This window comes from Sturnira hondurensis, unplaced genomic scaffold (genome assembly GCF_014824575.4).
Source record: "Sturnira hondurensis isolate 20B ecotype Veracruz unplaced genomic scaffold, ASM1482457v3 Scaffold0001120, whole genome shotgun sequence".
Classification (NCBI taxonomy): Eukaryota; Metazoa; Chordata; class Mammalia; order Chiroptera; family Phyllostomidae; genus Sturnira; species Sturnira hondurensis.
This window is the reverse complement of record NW_028073751.1, coordinates 1413206-1432662: the sequence shown is the minus strand read 5'-3', so window position 1 is coordinate 1432662 and position 19457 is coordinate 1413206. Positions and strand designations below refer to the sequence as shown.

Below are 19457 nucleotides of genomic sequence, written 5' to 3'. Positions count from 1 at the left end.
CCCATATAAGCACTAGGATTACAAAGATGAGTAAAGTAAGGCTGATGAATAAGAGTGAAACTTACTGAGGATGAAAAAGATATCAACAAAGAAATCATCATTAAAGCCTGGCAGGGTAGCTCAGTTGGTTAGAGCATGATCCTAATATGCCAGGGTTGGTATATTAGGGTTCGATCCCTGGTCAGGGCACATACAAGAATCAACCAATGAATGCATAAATAAGTGGAACAAGTTGATGTTTTTCTCTCTCCCTCTCTATTCCTTCCTCTCTCTAAAATCAATTTAACAAAATCATCATTAACATATCACAAAACATAGTTTAGAAAATACTTCTCTTAATCTATGGCCTAACCACTCTGAATGTGCCCAATCTGGTCTGACCTTGAAGCTAAGCAAATACTCCTCTTAGCTGCCTCAGTAAGACAGCAAAACTCTTAGGAGCCTCCTAATTTTTAACCTTCAGAGAGTAACCCTTATATCAAATATCTAATATAAGGAGGTTCAGAAGATACAAAAGAAAAGATCTCTCCCAATTTTTGTTTTGGTAACTTCAGTGGACTGAGTGCCAGCCTAATGAGAAATAAATATTAGCATCCACAAATTCTTAAACTCTAATTCAGATGTTAGTTTGTTTAAACTACTATCTTATCCCTTTTCCTTGTAACTAAAGATATACCCAGGCTCTTCAATATTTAATGTTGCTTAGAATCAGCCCCAACTCCCAGCCTCCCTGCCACATACACAAGTGTAGGTTCCCTCAGGCTCAAGTTATAGAAGCAACCACCTGTGGGAAGCCACCTCTTCTGGGGAGACCCATAGAATTGTGGTCTTAAGTGTTAAGTGATTTCAGGGTTGGGTGAGGGTCTGCAGAAGAAAGAAGCCTTAGTCACCAACTGTACTTTTCAAGGGAGCAGAAAAACAGTAAAAGATACAGGGAATTATTGGAAGTACTTTGTTTCAAAGCTAAAAGAAAAAGGGAAACACCATATTTATAACCAAAAAAGAAATTAACAAGGAGAGGAATAAGCTTAGTACTAGAGCAAGAATTAAGTACCTGGAACAGATGCAACCCATTAGCATCTGACAGGAAACGAAGCTCTCTATCCAGAAGGTATTCTACTGGAACCACAGATCCCAAACCAACTTTATCTACTAGGGGAGTGAAAGTCTGTGAAGTACAATAACAAGAAACTGATTAGAACTTGGAAAAGAAAATAACAATTCAACCAAATCTCTAGCTTCAGAGAAAATATCCATTATTATTATTTTTCACACCAGTAAATACAGATTAAGCTAAAGCATTAAGTCCTTGGAAACATTCCCAACCCAGCATCTGCCCCTCAAATAATCAGAAAGCAAACTAGCTTTTATTTATAGTTAAATAGGAAAAGAAGAATGAGAAATTCCTAATTTTTTCCAGGGATCAGAGTAATCTTTTTGCCTGGCTTCAAGGGGGCTAACTTAACATTAAATTCCCAGAATAAAGAGTTACACCATTATCATCTCTAGAACTCCCAAAATCTTTGTGAGATTTCTAAAATAACTACTGGTATAAATATGCATGAGTACATTCATATTTCTGTTTCATAAATAAATAGTCTACAAAGTTACCCAGGGGCCCATGAGTTTGAGCTTATTCTAAAAGTTGAATTGGAAATTCAACCTTAAAAAACAAATGAAAAAAGAGAGTGTAGCAAGTGATAATACTGTATAATCACCAGGTAAAAAATATTTGTTTTGAACATTACTTAATTTGGTTAGCCACAGAGCTAGATTAAAAACAAAAACAAAATCTTTAGCCCTGGCTGGTGTGACCGAGTGGATTGAGTGCTGGCCTACTTTGCTAACAAGGAATAGATACAAACAAATGGATACTTTAAGAATTAAATTTTTTTTAATTTTTAAAGATTTTTATTTTTATTTTTTTAAAATATATTTTATTGATTATACCATTACAGTTGTTCTATTCCTCCCTTCATTCCCCTCTTCCCTACACACCCCCTCCCTCATCCTTCCCCCCTTTAGTTTATGCCATGTCTCAAGTTCTTTAGATTCTATATTTCCCCTACTATTCTTGCCCTCCCCCCTATCTATTTTTTACCTATCGTCTATGCTACTTATTTTCTGTCTCTTCTCCCCCCTTCTCCTCTTCCCATTCCCCTGTTGCTAACCCTCCATGTGTTCTTCATTTCTATGGTTCCACTCCTGATCTAGCTGTCCTCTTGGTTTGCTTTTGTTTTAGGTGTGGTTGTTAATAACTGTGAGTTTGCTGTCCTTTCACTGTTCATATTTTTCATCTTCTTTTTCTTATATAAGTCCCTTTAGCATTTCATATAATAAGGGCTTGGTGATGATGAACTCCTTGAACTTGACCTTATCTGAGAAGCACTTTATCTGTCCTTCCATTCTAAATGAAAGTTTTGCTGGATAAAGCAATCTTGGCTGTAGGTCTTTGGATTTCATGACTTGGAATACTTCTTTCCAGCCCCTTCTTGCCTGTAAGGTCTCTTTTGAGAAATCCGCTGACAGTCTGATGGGTACTCCTTTGTAGGTGACTGTCCCCTTATCCCTTGCTGCTTCTAGGATTCTCTCCTTCATTTTGGTCTTGGCTAATGTAATTATGATGTGCCTTGGTGTGTTCCTTCTTGGGTCCAACTTCTTTGGGACTCTCTGAGCTTCCTGGATTTCCTGGAAGTCTATTTCCTTTGCCAGACTGGGGAAGTTCTCCTTTATTATTTGTTCAAATAAATTTTCCACTCATGGCTGCTTCTTTTCCCCTTCTGGTACCCCTATAATTCGGATGTTGGAACATTTAAACATGTCCTGGAGGTTCCTAATCCTCTTCTCATTTTTTTGAATTCTTGTAACTTTACTTTTTCCTGTTTGGTCATTTCTTTCTTCCTTCTGGTCCACCCCCTTGATTTGAGTCCCAGTTTCCTTTCCATCACTATTGGTTTCCTGTGCATTTCCCTTCATTTCAATTAGTTTAGCCTTCATATGTTCCTCTAATTTGTGACTATAATCAACCAGTTCTGTGAGCATCCTGATAAACAGTGTCTTGAATTGTGCATCTGAGAGTTTCGCTATTTCCTGGTCACTTAAGAGTTATCCGCTCTGGGGCTTTGAGTTCTTCTTGAGCCATATTTTGGACTGTTTGTGCCTGTTACGTATGAGGAGCAGAGCCCTAGGTGTTCACCAGTGTGGGGCAACTCAGTTGCTGGGTTGTGATGCTGTATGTGGGGGCGGGGCCAAAGGAAGGCAATGGCAGGCACCGTTTGCTTCCTCCCGCTGCCACCGCGGCCGTGCAATTTGTCCCACTGATCTCGAATGTGCTGCTGGGTTCGTTGCTGGGGGCTGCATGGTCCGTCTCACTTCTCACTCCTGCTGCCCCAAGCCCTCACTAGGTCCACAGAGGCTACCCCAGATGCCTGGATGCCTGGGCGCCTGGGGTCCGGGTATCCTTCCTGCCCGACCCTGCTCTGCTGCTGGCTCCACCCCTCTTACCAGTCCGGTAGAACCGTTCGTTGTTGTCAGACTTCCGTATAGTTCAATTTTCTGTTCTTTGGCTGCGTCTTTGTTCTCCAAACCTTTGTTGTATTCAAACTTGGTTGTGGGAGGAGGCACAGTGTTTCCACCTACACCTCCATCTTGGAGTAAGTCTCAGAATTAAATTTTATAGCACTATTTTGTCTGGCTTAAGAAACCAAAACTCAACACTTTAAAACTGTAAACCCAAACAACAAAAGTAAAAATAAAAAAGTGGGACTACATCGAACTAAAAAGGCTTCTGCATAAGACAAGAAATGATCAACAAAATGAAAAGACAACATAAGAAACGGGAGAAAATATTTGTAATTGTATATCTGATAAGGGGTTAATATTCAAAGCTATGAAATTCATATAACTCAATAGCAAAAACCCAAGCAATCCCATTTAAAAATGAGCAAATCACCCAAATAAGCATTTTTCCAAAGAAGATACAAATGGCCAATAGTTACACAAAATGGAGCTCAAAATCACTAATTAGGGAATGCTCATCAAAACCACAACGAGGTATCACCGCAAGCCGATCAGAAGGGCTACCATCAAGACAAGAGATAACAAGTGCTGACAAGGACGCGGAGGGAAGGGAATCCCTGTGCTCTGCTGGTACAGCTACTGTGGAAAACAGTATGGAGGTTCTTCAAAAATTTAAAAACAGAACTACCATATGATCCAGCAATGCCACTTCTTGGTATATATCTGAAGGAAATTAAATTACTATCTCAAAGAGATATCTGTACACCAATGTTCACTACAGCATTATTTACAATAAGTAGCCAAGACACGGAAAAAACCTAAGTGTCCAGCAATGGATGAATGAAGAAAATGTGGTGTGTTTATGTGTGCACATGAATGTTATTCAGCCATATAAAAAGAAAATCCTGCTCTTTGCAGCATGGATGAAACTTCAGGGCACTATGCTAACTGAAATAAAGCAAAGAGAGAAAGACAAACACTGTATGATTTCACTTTTATGTGGAGTCTAAAAAACAAAACACACCTGAACTTATAGATACAGAGAGTAGAGTGGTGGTCGCCAGGGGTGTGGGGAGAGGAAGAAACAGGTAACGGTGATCAAAGGGTACAAACTTCAGTTATATGATGAGTCAGTCTGGGAACCAAATGTAAGCATGGTGACTATAATTAACAATACCATATTGTATACTTTAGCTCGGCAAAGAATGCAGATCTTAAAGTTCTCACCACATACACATAAAAAGGTAACAATGTGAGTCAATGGACGCCTTAACAAACCTTGTGGTAATCTTTTCATAATAGATATGTACATCAAATCATGGTGTGTACAACCTTGTACAATATTATATGTCAACGATATCTCAGCATGGCTGGGAAAAAATAAAATCATCTTCAATGGAAAAAAATAAGGATTAAACACATTGTTTCATAGCCTTACCATGAGAAAAGACTAAAAAAGAAATATTATTAGAAACAAAAAGTATCAAATATCTAATACAAGGAGTTTTCAGAAAACACAGGAGGAAAGATCTCTCCCAATTTTTGCTTTGGTAACTTCAGAATAAAAGTGATTTAAGGACAGCTGGCTCAGTGGACTGAGTGCCAGCCTGAGGACAGAAAGGGTCACCAGTTTGATTCCCGGTCAGGGCACATGCCTGGGTTGTAGGACAGGTCCCCAGCTGGGAGTTCGAGAGAACAACTGATTGACGTTTCTGGCATACAGTCTGATAAGGGGTTTGGGGAAACCCTCTCTCTCTGTAAAAATAATCAAATAAAATCTTTTTTTAAAAGTGTGTTAAGGACAAATATCAGTGTTTGGAGAATTCTAAAGAGTTTAACCATAGTTCATAGTATAGGAGTAAAGTCCAAATATGTTCCCAGCCAATAAACACTCACCAGAGCTGGCCACTGTGCAATTGATACTCGAGTGCCCTGGACGAGGACTGGGTCCTTCCGGGGTGCCCATACTAGAGAGCCTTCCAGCAGAAGCACAATAACTTCTTCAGCATGAACTTTGACCCAGGAGTGTTGCTTCCAGTTACAGCCGTCAAATTCTACAAAGATCTGCAAAAAAGAGATAAGGAGTTTGGAGGTCACACTTGAAAAATCCCACACTATTATATATAAACAAATATAAACCTCCTTTTCAACAACTGACTAGGAAAAATTCTACTAACTTGTCTTTAAGTTCCTTTAACGAATATTTTAATAAAAGCCAATGTTTCTTCAGAGCCAGGTCAGCTCCACTCTGAAACGGGGGACAGAATGAAGGAGGCATGATTATCCACAGTCAGTAATTTTTAGCTGTAAAACGACTGAAATTTGTGACTTTTAGTTTCCAATTCATACGTATGCACACTAGTTGGGGGCTTACTATGTATAAGGCACTGTGCTAGGCTCAGGAATATAAAGAGAAATCTAGCACATTTCTTGGTCTCAAGGAGCTCATAGTCTAACAGGTAGGAAGAAATCTTTTACGCTCTCACTGAAAATGACCATGAACTTGTTTCATTAATTTTTTGAACAGGTGACATGTGCATATGATACAAGGTTCAAAAGGATAAACACTGGGGGGGAAGTTGCCCTCCTAGTTCTGGACTTTTAAAGTACCACTGCCAGCAGCGATTTCATACCTGCTGGCAAAGGCATGCCCAGAAGGGACACCCCACGTTCTGAGATATGCTTAAGTAGACATTTTAAGTTTTTTTAAAAGCAATTCATATCAAATGAAACCACATTTCTCTAATAAGTAGTATGATTATGTTTGGCTTTTCCATATAAACTCTGATTTCTGAGCATGTTTAACAAACACAGTAGAAAGGACAATACATATGCATATAGGTATCAATATTTAGAATAGGTATGTCCAGTGCCTCAAATATAACTGATCACAGAAGAAGGGCTAGAGTATTTATTTATATTCCACTTCATTTTAAAAGAATTTTAGTTAGTTTTGGGGAAACAGTGCAATAAAATGATAAAACATAAATTTAAAAAACCAGGGCCAAGTAAACTACATCGGGAAGTCACTACCAAAGTGTGAAAGGGAAAACGTGAGCAGGCAATAAGGATCTATATAGTTATATAATTGAGTGATATATTTAGTTCTAAGCTTCCTTTTCACAGGCCAATCTGAAAATGGAGAGGTCAGCTACATAGCTCTAACAACAAACAAACAAACACACAAAAATAAACATAAAGCAATTACTCAGGGAAGCAACCCTTTTCGAATCGCTTGGCTCTGTAAGAAATTTCTCATGTTACGTTTCCTAAGGCAACAATGAGAGAAGTAGGAAAATGTCAGAATCTCCACGGCAGAGACTCCCAACTGGAAACCATGGAATATCTGCAGGCACTAAGGGCCCAAAGCAGACTCAGGCACCAAGAATCTAAGAATCGCATAGTGAACAAAGCTTGGGGCTTATTATGTTCCAGGAGGCTTGGATTTGAGTCTTAGCTGCAAAACTTAAGCAGGTCACTCCTTCCGCCTCCAGTCTTGGTTTCCTCCCTTGTGATAAGACACACCCGTCTTACCTCATAAACTGGTTGTGAAAATTAAATAAATGGATTCAAAAGCAGTCTGGCCCATGACAAAGCATTACTTGGACAATAACATGCCATAAGATAAACAGAAATAAAGTGAAGATAAGGTGTGGGAGACGTTCAGAGGCAGGAGAGATCACATCAAGTGTACAGAGGGACTGATACGGGCCGAGGACAAAGGAGTCCCATCGAGTTCTAAGAGACCAGGAGCTTCAGCACACCATGGGGCAGGAGAGGGAGCTGATGCAAAAACAGACCTAGAGTCAGTGGGAAAGATCTCGAATCCTGGGATAAAAATTGTGCCTTCATCCAGCTGCCTATGTGTGTATAAATCCAATTGCCATTGAAAGAGTTCTAACCGAGGTCAAGATATGAACAGAGCTTTAAGAAAACTCAGCTAGCTAGCAGTGGGTATAGATGGATTAGAGGGGAGAGAGGAAAGTTTTTAAAAAAATATATTTTTGTTGAATTTATTGGGGTTACACTGATTAATTAAATAGGTTGCAAGTGTATAATTCTATATCATCTGTATATATCAGCTGTATATTGTGTTGTGTGTTCACCACCCAGAGTCCAGTGTCCTTCTGTCACCATTTATCCCTCCTGACCCTCTTCTACCTGTCCCTAACCCCCTAGGGAGTGTCCTTAACATGACCTAGAGAGGGAGCAGGGAGGCTACAAGGAAACAGACTTATGTTCATGAGAATCCATGAGTTCCATCAATAAAACTGATGACTGGCTGAATATAAGGAAAAGGAAACTTTAAAAATTTTTAATTATTATGTTTAATCTTCACACAAAGATACTTTTATTTCATTGTTTTTTTTTAAGGAGGGTGGTGGAGAAAAACATTGATGTGAGATAGACATATCACTCCTGGACCCCAGGATCATAGCCCCTGGACCAGGGATTGAACCCACATCCTAGGTATATACCCTGACCAGGAATCAAACCAGCAACCTTTTGTTTATGGGACGATGCTCCAATCAACTGAGCCACACCGGCTGGGGACAGGAAAAGTTTTAAATGACTTGGGTTTTGCACCAGAGCCCAGGAGAACAGTGAGGGAATTACACAACTGATGTCAGGAGAAGGCAGGCGATGGCTGAAGGGCTGACTACTTTGCAAGCCATGAAAAGGAGCACGGGGTGTTCAACGCCCAGGCTGAATCTGACCCTGAGTGACAGTTCTCTATTGGACATTACTTAGAACACCAGAGGCTGAGGCTCCATGGTGACTGACAGCTCAGTGCCATGATACAGTTCCAATCTGCCAACCTCTTTAAAAATCAACATATGAGTCACAACATTCTAACTCATACCAACATACAAATATAAGAACACTAAAAAAGTCATTGTGCCGAAAATGTCAGAATTTGTATTCTTTGTACATAAGAACTTAAACATTAAAAAAATCAATATTCAGAAATCCATCATCACATACCTGAAAACATCAGGGACAAGCCAAAATATTTGAAAGCCAGATTTCAACCAATTTAAGGGCAATTATCTCTTAACTTGCCTGGGCAAAGGAGAAGGAATAAAGTGTTTAACTTGACAACCACCACAGTCCTCTTTGTTCTGGGATCAAACCATAGCTGCAGGTGAACAGCGTGGAATGTGGGTGGATGGATGTAAACCTGTTCTCCCTACAGTGAGGCTTACTTCTGGCCCTAGAACTGTATATTATTTGCCTCACCTCCAACTAGGGTAATGGAAGCAGTTAGAACATGTAAGGTAGGAATCATTTCCCATAGAAGTGCACTGAACACAAACTGGTACAATGGCAGTGACCAGGCTTTGGGACAGGAGGACGACTATAAACTAACAAAAGTCAATGGTGGTGGTTGTGTTGAGCCAGAGACAGTCATGGCAAGCTGACAGTCTGAAAAGAACAGGACTAAACAGTTTGAGTTGATTTTTTATTTTTTTAATTTTTTTTAAAAGATTTTATTTATTTATCTTTAGAGGGGAAGGGAAGGAGAGAGGGAGAGAAACATCAATGTGTGGTTGCCTTTTGTGCGTCCCCTGCTGGGAGTTGGCCTACAGGGAACTGGCCTGCAACCCAGGCATGTGCCCTGACTGGGAATCGAACCAAGATCGTCTGAGTCGCAGGCCCGCGCTCAATCCACTGAGCTACACCAGCCAGGGCTTGAGTTGATTTTTTAAAAAGTCTTAAATTTTTTTCTATTAGAGTAAAAGTAACAAATAGCCTTCATGCTGTCTAGCTAGAACCCAAGGATGAGATGTAAAATATTTCAATAGTTAAGGAGAGTTAGTAGTAAAACTACTTTTATTAAAAAACTCTTGCTTTTATTTCAAAATTCCTTTATGGTTTACATGTGATTTTCATTTGCTTTAATGACATTAAACTAAAAAAAATTCTTTTTATTTATTTATTTATTTATCTATCTTTAGAGGGGAGGGGAAGGAGAGAGGAAGAGAAACATCAATGTATGGTTGCTTCTCGTGCATCCCCTGCTGGGAAATGGCCCCTGCCGGGAACTGGCCTGCAACCCATGAATGTGCCCTGACTGGGAATCGAACCTCGATCGTCTGGTTCACAGGCCCGCTAAAAAAAATTCTTTAAAACTCAAATAAGTTACCCTATATTTAATAAAATCAGTAGCGATAATCTGAGAATATAGGCCTTCAAGTTTACCATGTAATCAGGTTAACATCAGTATGGATTCTGGTTCTCTCTAAGGCCATTCTTACCACAGTTAATAAAATTATTTATTCACCTGCTCAATAAGAACAGAATGCCTCCTATATATAGTGTGTGTAGCTCCAAGAAAATCAGGTGGCCCTGGATGGTGTGGCTCAGTGGATTGAGTGCCTGCCAGCAAACCGAAAGGTCGCCCTTAGGGCACACGCCTGGGTTGAGGGCCAGGTCCCCAGTGGAGGGTGTGCAAGAGGCAACTGGTTGATGAGTGAGAGATACATGGATGTTTCTCTCCCTCTCTCTCCCTAAAAAAGAGAGAGAGAGAGAGAGAGAGAGAGAGAGAGAATAAGGTGGATAAGGTAGCACTGGCCAGAGGGACTCACACCCTCGACAGCTAACAGAGAGGTACAGAAATCTTTACAGAGCTATGTAATAAGGGCAATGATTAAGATTTGAGTATGCTTTGTTAGGCTAGAGAAGGCAAGTGCCTTGGGAATCTAGAAAAGTTTCACAGAGGAGACAGCGGCATACAAGCTGGGTCTTAAAGGACAAGCGGCATTATTCTGGCAGAGAAGGTAAAGACTTTCAGCAGGTGCAAAGGCAGAGAAACATAAAAGACTGAGTGCACTAAGAGGAGAGGGAGAGTAAGCTGTAAAGAGCTTTGATGGGCATGTTAAAAAGATAATAAATTAAAACCTGGTAGCAAAGGTATCTTGTTAAGCCAGCATAATGTTTGTGATCTTTAAAAAAACTTTTTAATTGATTTGAGAGAGAAAGAGAAACATCAATTTGCTGTTCCACTTATTTATGCATTCATTGGTTGCTTCTTGCATGTGCCCTGACCAGGGATCAAACCTGCAACCTTGGCCTATGAGGACAATGCTCTAACCAACTGAGCTACACAGCCAGGGCCTTCTGATTTATTTTTAATGTGCATCTTTAGATAGTGTCTAAACCCCCCAGCTGTCAATCCCTGTTACACCTTTTGCTCTGTCACCCAGCTGTGTCTTATAAACCTGGTCCCTGGATACATATGAGTTTCTGTTGCTTGCTACAGGCCTCAGAGGAGCCACTGATAGTTTATATTTAATAATTAGGTGAAAAGCTAACCATACTTTAATCATACTATGGAGTAATATAGAGAAGTTTTTAAAAATGAGGTATATCTAAAAGACTAATGTGAAAAAAGGGAAGAAGCTTGGGATAGGAGGGTGTGAACCCTGAGTAGGGGATGAGGGGAAGACACCTATTAAGAAGGGCTCCCAGTGGCTGACTGGGCTCACATTTCTTAAAACTGCATAGCAGCCACTTCTGCATGGGAACCTCTCAAACAACCTGCACCTCACAGGGTGAGCTGCAGGCTGAACTGCCTGCCCGGACTGTGTTTCTGCCATCTGAGCCAGCCCTTACAAAGGAGTTCCTGGAATCCATTTCAACCAGAAGGGCCTCAGCTTTCCCCATTCAGTCAGAGCTGTGCAACCCTGACCAATCTGAGCAGCTCTATTATGACCAATCAGGATAGTGCCTTTCGGACCAAACTGAGGATTTGGAGGCATCAGGGAAACGGACTCCAGTACATATAAGCCAGCTCCCCTCTGGCTTAGAGAATGCAATTTCCCTTCCACCAAAGGCTGCCCCTGGCTGAGCTGAAACACCAAAGTAAGGGGCTGTACAGCCAGGCCGTATCACAATTGAGCTAATTTGCACAGAATGAATTTCCTTCTTCATGGCATCCCACATTGTAGATTCTTGTTGGCATTTAACTGGCACCAATGGCCATCAGCTGGTGCCAATTCACCAACTGATGATGCTTTTTTAGCTTTATCAGTAAGTGTTTCTTCTCTTTTTCCTTTAAAATATGCAGTCATATATTGCTTTTATAACTACGTTTTTTAAAAAGGAAGGAATCAACTTTGGGATCAGATTGGAAGATAAATCAGAGGGAAGAAACTGAAGACAAGAAGGCCAATTACAAAGCAATGATAGCCCAGGAAAGATGAAAAAGACCTAAATCACTAAGACTACATGAAGGGAAAGCAAAGTATATTTTAAAAGTTAGAAATAAAAAAAATAACCTGATATGGTGATGATTTTGTGAGGGTACCAGAAAAGAAGACTAACTCCCAAGGTTCTTAAATTTTCTTTTCCAATTTTCCTACCTATTTCTAAACAAAAGATAAATTCTGTTACAAATAATTTTATAAAACTAGGATATCTTGACAGCCAAGGGGTGGAATAAATGCATGTCTAGAATAGTGCTGTTTTCAAATAAAATATAATTTTCCATGGTTTCTTGATCAAGAGATAGCTTTCTGAGAGTGCATCTTCACTACAGTACATTTAGAGGAGCAAAAACAGAGACAGCTTTCTAACAATTATCCCCAATTTTTTCTTTCTAACAACCTCAATAAACTAAAGTTAAGTACCTGAATAGCACAGGTCTAAAAGGAATAAAAACTCAAGCATATACACTGCTTTCAGTGGCTGTGGAATCACAAAGAACTGGATTTGCACCCCAACCTCCCTACTTCTTAGCATGTAGCCAGGAGCAAGTTACTTTAGCCTCTGTGAGCCTCACTTCCTTTCCTATAAATAGGGACAGTTTAAGTACCTCAAAGGATTGTCACAGGATTAAATTCAATAAAAGCACAAAATGCCTAGCAGACCATGTGGCTCCTGATAAGCATGCATTTCTTAAGCAAACTCATACTAGGTCAGGTTATAGGTTGGTATGACTTAAAAAAGGAAAAAATTGCTATTGCCATATTGAGAAACTTAAATATATGTATATGTCTCCATAATACCAATGCTGCATTAATCCTAGGAAATAATCCTAAACATAGAAAAGACTTTATTCATAAAAACGTTAATCACAGAATTATTGATATAGCCTAAACTCTGTAACAATTTCAATATCCAAAGAAAATGGAACTGTTAAATATATTATCCAACCAATAAAAATTATTTTGCCCTGGCTGGTGTGGCTCAGTGGGTTGAGCAACAGCCTGTGAAACAAAGTCACTGGTTCGATTCCCAGTCAGGGTACATCCCTGGGTTGCAGGCAGGTCCCCAGCAGGGGACACATGAAAGACAACCACGCATTGATGTTTCTCTCCCTCTCTTTCTTCCTCCCTTCCCCTCTCTCTAAAAATAAAGTATTTTTAAATACTTTATTGATTTATTTTTTAGATTATTAATTTATTTTTAGAGAGAGGGGAAGGGGAAGAGAAAGCGTGGGAGAGAAACATCAATGCGTGGTTGCCTCTCATGTGTCCGCTACTGGGGACCTGCCTGCAACCCAGGATGTGCCCTGACTGGGAATCAAACTACTGACCTTATGGCTCACAGGCTGTCACTCAATCCACTGAGCCACACCAGCCAGGGCAGAGATGGCCTTTTAAAATAATAATAGAAAAATGTATGTGCTTCATGCTTTTGATGAACTTACAATCTTGTAAGGGAAATAAGTTAAGTATCTTGTTATCTCTTTATTAGATAAGAAGATGTTCAGGAGTTGGGAGCTAGAGGAGTCCCAAACTCCCCTTAGAAGAACTGGTATCCCTTCTACTCCTAATCCTTCTTGTCCACTCCACCTGGGGAATGCCTCACCCATCCAGGGCCCTGGTTGTACAATAAGGATTATTCCTTGCAAAGTTTTGTTGGATGTAAATAGAGTAAAAGCTGCTCTGTCTTTAAAAAAAACAAACCAAAAACAAACAAAAAAGAAGATGTAAAGCCTTGGCTGGTGTGTTCAGTGGATTGAGCACCACCCTGTGAAGCAAGAGGTTGCAGGTTCAATTCCCAGTCTCGGCACAAGGGCGGGCACATGCCTGGGCTGTGGGTCAGGTCCCAGGCTGGGGGACTGGGAGATGCAACCAATCGATGTTTCCCTCCTCTTTCTCTGTCCCTTCCCCTCAAAAAATAAATAAATAAATATTTTTTAAAAAAATCAGATAAATTCCAAAAAAGATATCCACAAAATGCTCCAGGAGCAAAGACAAAAAGAATGACACTGTGAATTCAGAAAGGTTTTACAGAAATGGTGGAAACTAGAATACACAGGCTCTCCTTTCTCTTTATAGGATTTTGAAGGATGACAACATTAAAAGCAAACAGAAAAGTGGGAACAAAGCAATGGCAACATGAAAGTACTAAAAGTGGAGGATCACCAAATCAGGGCTGCTTGCTATAAATATTCTTTTGGCAACACCCGATTTTCCTTGTCTGATTTCTTTGCATACTGAGGATCCTTCTTATCTGTAATTTGGCCTCTTGAGTAGACCAGCAGGGGGCATCTCTGGATAGGTGTATTTCCCTCTGCAAATTAATAACCTTACTTGTGGACTTACAAATCAGTCTCCAGAGGCTTTGGTTAGTGAGACTCAGTCCCCTAGGGCCTGACTACCCCTGAAGACACACATAAAAAAGAATTTCTGCCATTGCAAAACCAACAGGTCACACTATATGAGTTACTACTAAACAAACAGAGGTTTTACCTATCTACAGATGAGGGTAAAAGACACTCTGGCAGTAGGGACAGTGGAGTGGGGGAGGGGGGATTAAAAACCACCAACCTGTCAAAGACAGTGGAAAACTGAGAAGCAGCAACAGGTGTTGCATCCCCCAGGCCTGGAAGAAGCAAAGCCTCTTCCAGGAGCCCACCCCAGCTGTTGTGGAGAAAATCACTAACAGCAAACGCCATGCTACTTACCCACCATTTAGGAGGGGAAACTAAATCAACCAGAACAAGTTGGGGATGAGAACCAACCCCTGGCAGGTGGGGAGTTAGTGAAGCAAAACTCTTAGAAACAAATGGGTAATTAAGAGGAGAGATCTGATTGTGTTAGATCTTAAAGGGAGAGAACAGGACACTGGACAAAATGGCCAAGGTATAATGTGTGAAACAAACAGAATGTAAAGACAAATAAAAACAAATAGCAAAGAGCTATTAAAAATTACACACACACATATAAGACAAATTTTTTTAAAAAACTGTACAAAGCACCTGAGTGCCTGAAAAACTCAATGGCATCTCAGTGTTTCAAAACAGACCCCCTTGCTATAAGAGAGTTAAGATGAAAAGTGTGCTTAGAGGAGTTCAGACTTAAATGTTGAATATTCCTTTGTAAAATCTCATTTTATTTAAAGTTCACTAAATCATACACTGATCCACAAAAACATATTCTATTTACTTTAATAAACAGAGCGTATCATCAGATATCACTCAGATATTTAACTTTTTGAGTTAGAGGCAAGAAAAGAACATTTAAAGATAATTACTAAAAGCCATAAACTCTCATTTCAATTAGGGCTGAAGCTCTGTTTGAACACAGGTTAAGAAGAAATACTAACGGACTGCACACTGCAAACATACTATCCTAGACCGGACTATAGTTATTAGATAAAGCTGAGACAAAGAGGAAAGGCTGGAGGATGAGGCAAAAATAAATAAATTAAAAAAAATTAGGCGGATATGCTTTCACTCCTCTTGGAAGACTCCCAGGTAGAAGAAACATGGTACTAGCTCAGCATTGCTATAATTACTACATTATCTCGGATCAAAGGAACGGAATATTTTAGAGTCCACTTTTCTTCCAGATAAAAATGAAAGATTAGGAAATAAAAAATAAGGCAGATATGCTTTTACTCTTCTTGCAAGTTCTGGATAGCTGAGATAGCAAAGATAAACATTCAGAACAAATCAATGCTACCAAAAGCATCACTTAATTCTGCCATACAGTGAGTATAATTTATTTAATAAAACTGGTGCTGCCATAATTGGTTACATTGTAGGAAAAAAGTTAGAACCCCTTCCATGTGTCACTTACAAAATTGTATGTGGACCAAAGATCTAAAGGTAAAAATAAATACATGAAAATATTAGAAAGAAAACTTGAAGAATATTTATATAGGCTCAAGAAGGGGAAGGGGGAGCTCTTCCCAAGCAAGCAAACCCAGAAGCCATTAAGAATGATGATTTTTTAAAAATTTCTTTTTCCACGTGGCAAAGCAACCCATACAAAGTCAAAAGACAAACAAGAGAAAATAACTGCAATACACTTCACAGGCAAAAGGGTTAATATCACTAATATGCACAGAAGTTTTAGACTGATAAGACAACTCTCATTTTTTCAAATGGGCAAAAGACAGGTATAAATAACTCATAAAAGAAGTGTAAAAGGCCAATAAACATAAAAATGCTAGTGATTATACAAAGGCTAGATATTACCATATTTTGCCATGTATCATGCACACTTTTTTGACCAAATTTTTGAGGGAAAAACAAGGGTGCACATTGTACATGAGTATAATGATTACATACCATGGGCATAACAATGGGAATCATAATCCCACATATAATGTGCACCCACGTTTTTATATGCATTATGGACAGCAAAATATGGTATTTCTCACCCATGAGATTGCCAGAAACGACAGAGATGAAGACACCAGCGATAGCAAAGGTTAGGGGACACAAGTCATTGCATGCATTCCCTGCTGGTGGGAGCATGAAATACTATAATCTTACTGAAAAATAACCTGGCATCACCTAATAAAAAACACATACACACAACTCGTATATTCCCTAACCTGACAATCCTACTCCTGGATGGCTGAACTACAGAAACAAAAAACCATGATTACATAAAAAGATATGTACAAGAATATTAATCATAGCACTGTGTATAGTGCCAAAAAATTTAAATAACTTGAATATCCATTGTAAGGGGGTAAGAATTGAATAAATTATGGTACAACCATGTCATGGAATATAATGTGGTTATCTAAATCAAAGATGAGTAAGATCTGTAAGTACTGATGCCTATGATGCAATGTTAAATGGAAAAAAGAAAATGAGCAGGCTGTAGATAGTGTGCAATATGCCATTTGCTTAAAAAAAAAAGCAACCCTGAATGAATGTTTTTATATTTTTTATACTACTATGAAGAAAGATGAGCAAAGCCTTCTTTGGTAAGTGGGAGCTGGTTAAGGATGATTATCACTGTGTTTTCCTGGTATACTTTTGGCTGACATTTTGCAAAATGTAAGTTTTGCTTTTATAACAATAAAAGGAAAATCCACTTCTTTTGGTCTCTTTTAAAAAAATTAACCATACCACCATCTGTGAAGGTCCCAAGGTCTATGCAACTTATATGAACCAATAATGATTTAGGAACACAAAGAGGACACTAAGTTAGAAGAGTGAAACACATGTTAAACTAATTTTGCAATAAGACTTGCAAAAAAAACACAACAGGCTTATTTTGAAATATAAAGAAGGCTACTCTTCCACAGGGGCGGCTGTTTTCTTACCTAATCTAAAAATCTTAGCAGTTGTCAGCATGGCTTTGATGATGAAGATGCTCACCTATTAAAGCCTTATCAACAAAACTCCCAATCAAACAGGATCCTGACTTCCCTTTTCTTCAAATTTCATTTTAAGGTAGCACACGGCTTTGGTACTGTTTTCCAAAAAATGTGTTTATTAAATGGATCAGGCCTATATGGAACCTAATATTGAGAAGTATTTTCAATCACTTCAAAAACTCATTCATCCAACCCTCAATTACTCATCCTTAACAGGGGGCGCCCTGCTATGCTTTACTCAAAACCAAGCATGCCTGAAAACATCTTAAACATAACTGAATGAAGATCTGCCCAATCACAGGCCAGCTGCTTGCAAACTCCACCCTTGAGTACAGGAAGAACACTTTTGATTGGAAGACAGTTGTGTTTACTACGGTGTGTGGTGCAAATTGGAAAGGCCCACATGTCTAAGGTCCAAAGGAAAGCTCTTTAATGAAAAATGGAAATAAACGGCCAATTTTGATCCTATACTAGTCATTGCCATTAACAGAACCTCATCACAGCAACAGCAATTCTTGAGCAATTTTGCAAGCTGGTGAAAATTTCTAAAGGCTCTAGGTTTTATTGTGGCTGTGTTCTCAAGTCCCTAGCTATACACACAAGCATAGTGCATTTTCAAAACTCAAATTTGCCTTTGCTTCTATATGCATACGGCTCCATGCAAGACTTCAATACCTAAGAATCACTGCAACTTTTTACTTGGTTTGAGAAATGAATTCCATGGGCCCAAGAGTAAAATTATTCAGTATTTAGCTTAAGTGGTGTCCAGCATCTCAGTTAGTTTCACAAACCTATGCCGTAGGGAGCCCAGCAAACAACAAAGTGAATGGGTAGCCATTTCAGGTGCAGAACTCATTAGCAATTCGTGTAATGGAGGAAACAACTAGAATGTAAAATTCAGAATGAAAAACTAGGCCTCTGGTCAAAGTTTGCATACAATGGTGGATCTTAAGTATATTTTGCATTCAAAGGGGTAAATTACTGGATCTGAGAAGGACAGCTCTCCCCTATCTCAACCTAGAAAGCAACCTTCTAAAGAAAGCACAGAAGAATTTAAATGTAAATCTCCTTAATCATCAACCTCACACTCTAATATTCCTGACACTTTTCCAAATCTGCTTCACTGAAGCCTCATAAACGTCCAAGCAGCCTTTTCTTAGGTAGCATGGAGAAAGGTCAAAGCAAATGAACTCATACAGCAGAAGCAAAGCCTAAAGGGGTCACAAATCAAACCATAAAGCTTGCACATGGCGGGGGGGGGGGGCGGTGTGACTAACATAGATGATGAATAGAAAAATAACAGAAACCTACAATATTACTATTAAATCTCAAGAATTGCTTCCGCCTTTAGAGCGAATAAAATCTGCAGAAGCAAGTTCACCAAGAAAATTTACCTTCTACTTGCTGATCTATTACATTCCGAAAGAATCCTATTTTTCATAGCCTTATCTCAACAGAGAAGCTGGGGCCGGTATCAGAATGAGGAACTCAAGAGGCTTGCCAAATTTCAAAGAGAGTATTTTTGCCATCACAGAACAAAAACAGCACATCATGGTCCTAAATGCTGGTTAAATTCTTTTACGGAACAACTTTAAAACCACAAAATACACCAAAGCAAGTATTCACAAGCGACTATGCCCCAACGCAAAGTTTCAAAACAAAACCTCTCCCAAGGCTGGGGGAGTAGATGAGCTGAGAGCAAAAAAGAACCACCATTCAGCTGCTAAGACAGATCTCAAAGTTATCAAAAACAGTCACAACTGCATCTCCTGTCACCCACAAGGGCAGAGAGAGCAGGGCCCGACAGAGTCCCGAGAGCTGGTCGTTCAGGAGACCGCCAGGCTGAGCCCGGCTCAGACAAGGAGGAAGTAACTGCCAGATAAAAAAAAGCCCCGAGCAGCTCCAACTGCAGCCGCTGTGCCGCTCACCACTGCCCACATTCCCGCCCCGCTCGGGGCTGCGGGAGGAAAGGAACAGGGCGCAGGTCTCCAGAGAGAGGCTGGGGATTACAGGTCCGCGTCTTCCAGGGGGCAGCAGCCGCACCAGCCAAACTCTGAGGAGCACTGGGGCCCAGGGTTCGAGAGCCAGGTCCGAAGTCGTGTTGTGGGGGGGGGCGGGGGGGACTGAAAAAGGGTCGCTCAGGAGGCGGGGCCTGCCGGGTGGAGGCAGCAGCTTCTGGCGTCCTGGCCACCCCCCGGGGGAAACCGGGGCGCGCACCCCGACGCGGAAGCCATACCGGCCAGAACTCGGGGTGCTGAAGAGCCGGTGGGGGGCGCTGAGGAGATCTGGGGGCGCGGAACTGGGTCACCCCCACCCCACCGCCCCCTCACAAAGGCCCCCGGGGAGGCCGCCCGCAGGCCCCG

The 19457-nt window shown here is 40.3% G+C and overlaps 1 protein-coding gene across 2 annotated transcripts in view; it reads right to left on the bottom strand.

Annotated features, from left to right (window-relative positions):
- Positions 1-19457, bottom strand: part of KDM3B (lysine demethylase 3B) — a 60757-nt gene that overhangs the window by 40998 nt on the left and 302 nt on the right. For both annotated transcript variants that reach the window (XM_037061276.1, XM_037061285.1), the window contains exons 2-3: positions 5416-5583; positions 1055-1168 (exon numbers count right to left, since the gene is read on the bottom strand). In XM_037061276.1, the coding sequence (XP_036917171.1) occupies positions 1055-1168; positions 5416-5583 (282 nt within the window). The remainder of the gene's footprint in view (positions 1-1054; positions 1169-5415; positions 5584-19457) is intronic.